General features: G+C 31.9%; 1 protein-coding gene across 1 annotated transcript in view; it reads left to right on the top strand.

Moving 5' to 3' along the window:
• Positions 1-2,888: 2,888 nt before the first annotated feature.
• LOC150104279 (uncharacterized) overlaps positions 2,889-6,916 on the top strand; it is a 4,592-nt gene continuing 564 nt past the window's right edge. The window contains exons 1-2 of the mRNA XM_090396883.1: positions 2,889-2,963; positions 3,998-4,376. Coding sequence (XP_090253009.1) covers positions 2,952-2,963; positions 3,998-4,348 — 363 coding nt within the window. The 5' untranslated portion in view covers positions 2,889-2,951 and the 3' untranslated portion in view covers positions 4,349-4,376. The remainder of the gene's footprint in view (positions 2,964-3,997; positions 4,377-6,916) is intronic.

The following is a 6,916-nucleotide window of genomic DNA, read 5'->3' as shown; positions in this document are numbered from 1 at the left end:
TGATAGAAATATAAGATCTGATAATGTTGGAGTCTTGACAAGTAACAGACTGATTTGGAGGAAAATTGTAGATAGGAATTTAGTAATGATGTAATTTTTCCATGTAGTACTGTCATATCCTGTACACCCCTTGAGGGTACATGGCAGGAATTTGATGATGATGATGATGGTGATTCATATTTCGCTGCAATATCTATATAGTGCCCGCTTCAATTCTGCGTAGGAGTGGTAACTTATGGAGTGGTAACTTATTGATGATGTTGGGTATGTAAAAGTTCAGGTTAGCTTTTCTATGTGCATGTGTTTTTCCTCATTGCAATGATATGTGAAGAAGCAATGATACTTTAATAGGGATGTATTATAGAACTAGGTAGTTTCTCGTTGTATTCCTTATCCAATAATATTCTATATCTGTAGATATGTGTTTTTACTGGACCAGTTTGCCTGTTGGAGGGACGAAAAACCCGAGTTTCCGGGAGAAGAAACCCTTCACCATCGTTTGAGATCGGTTAACTCACTTAACCGAACTGTGTTGTGTGATTGCGGCACATATGAGAGTCAAATATTCTTCTTATTCGTATTATAATAATTAATTTCATAATACTGATACTTTTATACTTGTAAACATTTATATTTAAATAAATAACTTTATTATACATACTTTTATATTATTATTATGATTAATCCTAAATTTATAAGAATTTTAGGTTTATAATATATAATAAATTTTAAAAAAATATTATGCCCGAATAATGTATAATTATTTTTTTTTTTTTTGAAATTATTTTCAAGAAACATAAATTTAGTTCTGACAACTGGTTTCAAATATTTGTACTAGATGCTAATATGGATAATCACCATCAAAATTCATTGGATTCAAAGTTGAAATATTCAAGTGTTCTCTGAATCAAATCATGAAAATGTTAACAGTCACATATACAACAACAACTTCATTGCACTTAACAGGTTATAATAATCCGATTTTCATAACTGATTATGTGTTTTAATACTAAAAATGTTCATATTTTTTCATCGTTAAACGTCTCATTATTTTAATATATGATAGAAGAAAAGTTTTACCATTCTGAATTTTATATTCCTCCCAAATGCATCCATGCTGTTTTTATGAAATCAGTATGGATACATTTGAGTAGAATATTCGGGAAAAAATGGTTCTTGTTAAAAGAAACGTTAACATTAATTTAAAAAAAAAGAATTTCATGATATGACATCTGTTTAGAAAACTGCTGCTTAGAAACAACTGAACATGAATGCAGTTGTAATCATCTCCACAGGGGTAATGATAATTATACTTACGAGGGGGGAGGTCTGGAAAATTCTGATTATCCTAGAATAAAAATAAAATAAAAGCAACTGATATATCCAGAAGAGAGAACATACGAGGATATAAGAATATCATATAAGAACAAAAGTTGCCTTCATAAATCTGCTACTAGTATGTTCTTTCTTGTGGTTATATCAGTTGCTTTAATATCATTTTCTTTTAGGTGTTTATCCGAACTTTCCAGTTCCCCCCCCCCCCTCGTATAATCACACACATATAAATCCTCTTAAGCCTTTTCACTTCCTTTGGGGGAATAAAAATTGTTGCAGATTTCATTTTACATATAACCCTGGATAGGAAAACTCATCGTTCTTGAGTGGTAGTGTGGAGAGAGTATTTGCGTATTGTCTTTCGTCATACGACCATAGTATGGCATAATGCAGGCGTCATCATGCTGCAATACCATCAATGCTCCAGAAGACGTGAAAGTGGCCATGCTATAGGTTGCAGAGTAATCCGATTTCTGCATGTTTCAGAGACCCCGGCAGAAATTTATTCGTATAGTATCACGCAGTAACCTCTAGCCACTTCCTATGATATATTATCTGGTACTGATATATTTAATATTAAACACACAGACTTATTTTAATATATATCATAAATTACATTTTAAAATATAATATTTAAATACTAATATTTAATTTTACTTAATAAGTTCATGTACTTATTAATCATAATAATACTTAATAGTAATCATGTATACTTGACATTATTTCACAATATTATTATGAAATAACGCTAAAATATTAACATTACAAAACTTTAAATATTAAATAATATATAACTCATATACATTTATTGTATAAACTAAATCAATATGTCTTGTTGATTATTAATTATTACTTCTTACTGGTACCTGTTTTTTCTGCATGCTATTGTACAATGATGATATGCTTTCAAAAAGGTGTTTGAAAACCATGACTACGTTATGAGACTCATCCTTTTCTGTTTCAACACAGACCTGATCTTACTTTGACATAAACTTAGCTTATGAAACCCAAGCAAAGTGTGTTAAGAAAGCCTAAAAATAAAATTAAAGAAAAAATGACCAGCAGTTAGTTTTTGTTCGTAATGTTTTTAAAGTCTGATATAATTTTATTTCATTATTCAAGATTTCTTTTTTGATTATTTTTCAAGATTATTTTTGACCCCAACGACAACAAGTGCCATCGCGGAAATGCAAAGAAATTGTTCTTTCCATGAAATAAATCATATACAACTTCTTTTTTATACCTGCGTGTCAACTAACACCAAAGCTTTGATGTGCGAGAATTAGTGACTCGCCTCTTGAAATTTCTTCTATAGCAAATCTAAATTTTGGTCTAAAGAACTGGGAGGTCAGTAGAGCGGAACTAACGTTAACAGAATGATTCACGCGTATTTATTTGCATTGATTATTTCTTCTTTGCCATCTTCTAAAATTAGAAAACAATTGAGAAACTATTCAACACTTCGTTCACGTGATATGCGTCATCAAACAAAATCTGACAACCTTTGAGTTTAGTATAAAAGGGTAGAGATTTCAGGGAAGCTTATCAGTCTCCGGACAAGCACTCCTCTTCTCATACAGCCTGTATTCAGTTGATATTTGCCAGACGTCCATACAATGAATGCTAAGGTAACTATTCATTTATTGCTGCTTTAAATTCTAAATTTGCCTTTCTATGTTAAATAATTGTAATAAAATACGATAAGCATGATTTACTAATGAATGGGTAATTGTATATCATTCAAATGAAGAGAATATATTTTTTTCTTGTCAAATTTCATTTAAAATTATATTATTAATGTTAAAAACTTAAGAATACCAAATTAGGAGATGATTAACATGATAATTCCCGATATATAGCTAAATCATGTTCAAGAGTTTTATGTTTTATACCATATCACTGATATTTTAGTATATTTTACAGTGATATTTTAGCACTGATAAGTGCTAAGTAATCCTTATGCTAACCAAAAGGGTTGCATTTGTACTCAATTTAACTTTAAATCGAGTATACAATGAGTTAAATTTAACCATGGACAATTAGAAAATTGGCTGTAATCGTAACTTAGAATAATCATTGATATTCAAATTATGAACTTTCAATCCACTGATTCATAATTAAAGGAATTCGCTTTTCACACTAAGAATTCTAAGGTATTTTTGGTCTTTAATGTTGAAAATATCTTTATTATCTTCAGCTTGCTTTGTGAAAACAAATAACTGACAGCATAGTGAAGAAGATAACATCTAATATTAACCATTAAATTCTTTGCAGTTACATTATTGCTAAAATATTGCAGTACGTTGTACTGCAATAATTTGTGTATAAAAAAATTACAGTCCTGGCAGTACTTTCTTACTAAATGTTATGACTTCACTATGAGTTGTGCTCCATGTATTTATATATATTCTTATTTCTTTAACATTAGATAAATGATGTCATTAGGAAATCAAATAATTTTCTTCATACTCGCCATTGATACAGAATTTTGAATTCTCTTTATTATAATATAATTTATAATAAAGAAAATAATACTCTTAGGAAATAGAAATATGCAAAAAATAATTTCATTCCAGGAATGCGTATTTTTCAATGATATGTAAAGAGAATGGAAATTCATTGTAGTAATGTAATTCATAATAATTAGTTTTTTACCTTTCAGGTTTTCTTCTGTGCACTTGTCGGCTTTCTTGTAGTTTGCTTCATGATGGACACTGCCTATTCTGTTCCATGGGGCCACCATGGTGGAGGTGGACATGGAGGTCACCACGGTGGAGGAGGACATGGAGGTCACCACGGTGGAGGAGGACATCATGGTGGATATGGAGGACACCATGGTGGTGGATATGGCGGCCATCATGGGGGATATGGTGGTCATAATGGCGGTGGTCACCATGGAGGAGGATACGGAGGTCACCACGGAGGGCATGGACACCATGGTGGAGGATATGGGCACCATGGGGGTGGATATGGTGGTCACCACGGCGGCTATGGAGGTCATGGGCATCATTAAACACACAATCAGATATTCAAATGATAAGGTAAGTAGAACCGTTGAATATACTTTACTATTTGGCCAACTTTCTGAAATAATCAAATACTAAGTTGGGAACTGAACGAATGGAAGTCCACTAATTTTGTTAAAACACACTAAGTTCCTTATGTCGGTGTTGAATAATTTTATTCGGATATCTATGCTGTTTGCTTTCTCGAGTGTTTGGAAAAATGATTCTCTTTTCATATTTAAGATAGTTTGAGCTTCAAATATGAAGTGAAAAGGGGACTTGCTAATAACCTTATTTAACTCGAATTTTATAAATTTAGGTTTATTCATTAGTTTCTAAGCTCAGAATCGAAATGTACTGTACTTTCTAATATTAAAGCAAAAAAGAAGACTGAAGCAATTTCCTTTTAATACTTTATTAAATTCTTCACAAAGTACAGAATTTGCGAATTTAAACCGAGAACATCAAACGCACTTGTACAATGGGTCCTAATATTATTAACACGGAAATGAAATGCATTCCGGTGAATAGAATTTTAAAAATATTGACGTGTTTTGAATTTTACTGAAATAGAATTCGCTTTATGGAGTTTCCACAAGAGGCATAACTATAGCAATAGTGGTTTATTTACCTTTTATTACTCCCTGCTCTTATCTTCACTAATCTAGTTTGTCACTAATTCTAAACTACACTTTCCTGCACATAGTTCAGATTAGTAAAGGTTAACTGTAATAAAAATCGTAAATATTTACTTTGACGAATCAAACTGAAATAGATTAATAATATAATTGAACACTTTTAATAGAATACCTGTAAGGTTGTTATTATTTATTAAACAAGTTCACTTAATTCACTGAATTTTAGTGTAACTAAATATTCTGATCACAGATTTAATATCACATCGCTATAATTTAATAGCAGTCTATGATTTTAAATTGGAAAAACCGAAACACGTAATGAGAATTCATCGGAATACAGACAATTTAATACAAATTGGTTTAATTTCATGTTGGAATAGCTACCTTCCATTCTAGCATGCTTCAGGAAAGCTTTTTTGAATTTCGATGAATTACTGAATTTGAAACATATTTATAATGTAAAATATATAGAAAACAATAATATTAATTTTACAGTATGACTTGTCGAAAAACAAACTGATCTTTTTTAAAATTTTAACTTTTGACATATAACCTATTCAGTTTTCCATTTAAAAGGGGAGCGTGTATAGCGGGAGGTGAGGAAGAAAAAAAAATTGCTGGCATTAGAGCATAAATGTACATGAAAATGACAATTCATATGTGATATTTTAAGGTGCGATTAAAATACAATTATATTTGATAATGAAAATTTTCTTTTCGCTTTCGTGTATTGTAAGGATAAGCTTAGGGCTACCTTTATAGTGTGAATAAAGTAAAATAAAATAGTTAAAATTCGGTACTTCAATGAAAACCAAAGAGAGAGAGAGAGAGAGAGAGAGACTATGACAATGTATATTAAATCGTAATAAATGTACTTGGAGAAATGAGTGTTTTAAAAAGTTGCACATCCATCAATTATCTTCTGAAGCTTCTATTCTATATACTTCATTGATGTTGCTAACAACCTAGTTACGAGTTCTTATATGTTCGCGTTACGACATACGAGACTTTCATAATGACGACATTGTTAGTGAGGGCAAGAAGGCATATTTTGTGGTTGTAGAGGTCATCGCACTATTCAGTTTTTCGCTCGCGCGAAAGTTTCAAATTGCGATTTTCCTTCAGTAGAAAAGTAATGTTTTTATTTTATTTATTTTTATTTTTATTAGAAACAGAAATGTTTGAAATTATTACAGAAGCCCTTTGTACATTTCGTATTTTTAGTATTACATTGAATGTCAGTTCCACGGAGAATGGACCCGACAACATTAAAAATAACATTTTCTTAACATATTACAACTAAGTTAAGGGGATAGTAAATCCCGTATTATTTTACAGCAGGGTACGAAACTCGGAGATCGAAATCCATCGAAATCTAAGAGTTTCATGCCGAAGAACTATCGGCGAGTCCAAGCGTAAGTCATCACTTGGGTAGTACAACACTAGGGTAACTCGGAGCAAAGGTAGAGCAAGCTCCGTCACTATCCTTAATATTTTCTCATAATGTAAAACGCAGCTCTTAGGAGATGTATTACTGTTTTACATTATGAGGAGAGGTCACTACCCAGACCAGTTTCAACCATTATTGAGGTCTCATCAGGGAGTAGGTAGACCTGAAATATCAAGGTTTAAGTGAATAATATAACTAACTAAATAAATAAATCAGCTAACGCCTTTTATTTCCTTATAGAGAGTAGGCGAGGTCTTTATACCCTATCTAGCTTTTGAAGACTGAGTGGGCAGTTCAATCTCCACCGGTAGCCAATCAGAGATAGATGGCCCATGTCTATCATTAATTATAGCAGCTGCTTGCCTGCCAGAGATCGACTAACTGGGGACCAGTCGAAGAAAGGCTTAGAAAAAGTTCCTCCAGTCGGCAACTAGACTTGAACTTAAGTCTAATTTCGAGCGACCAAGCGCAGAGGACGCAAGCGCCAC

This window comes from Typopeltis vanoorti, chromosome 8 (genome assembly GCF_054136105.1).
Source record: "Typopeltis vanoorti isolate ZY-2024b chromosome 8, IOZ_Tvanoo_1.0, whole genome shotgun sequence".
NCBI classification, from domain to species: Eukaryota; Metazoa; Arthropoda; class Arachnida; order Uropygi; family Thelyphonidae; genus Typopeltis; species Typopeltis vanoorti.
This window is presented reverse-complemented; position numbering and strand designations above follow the sequence as displayed.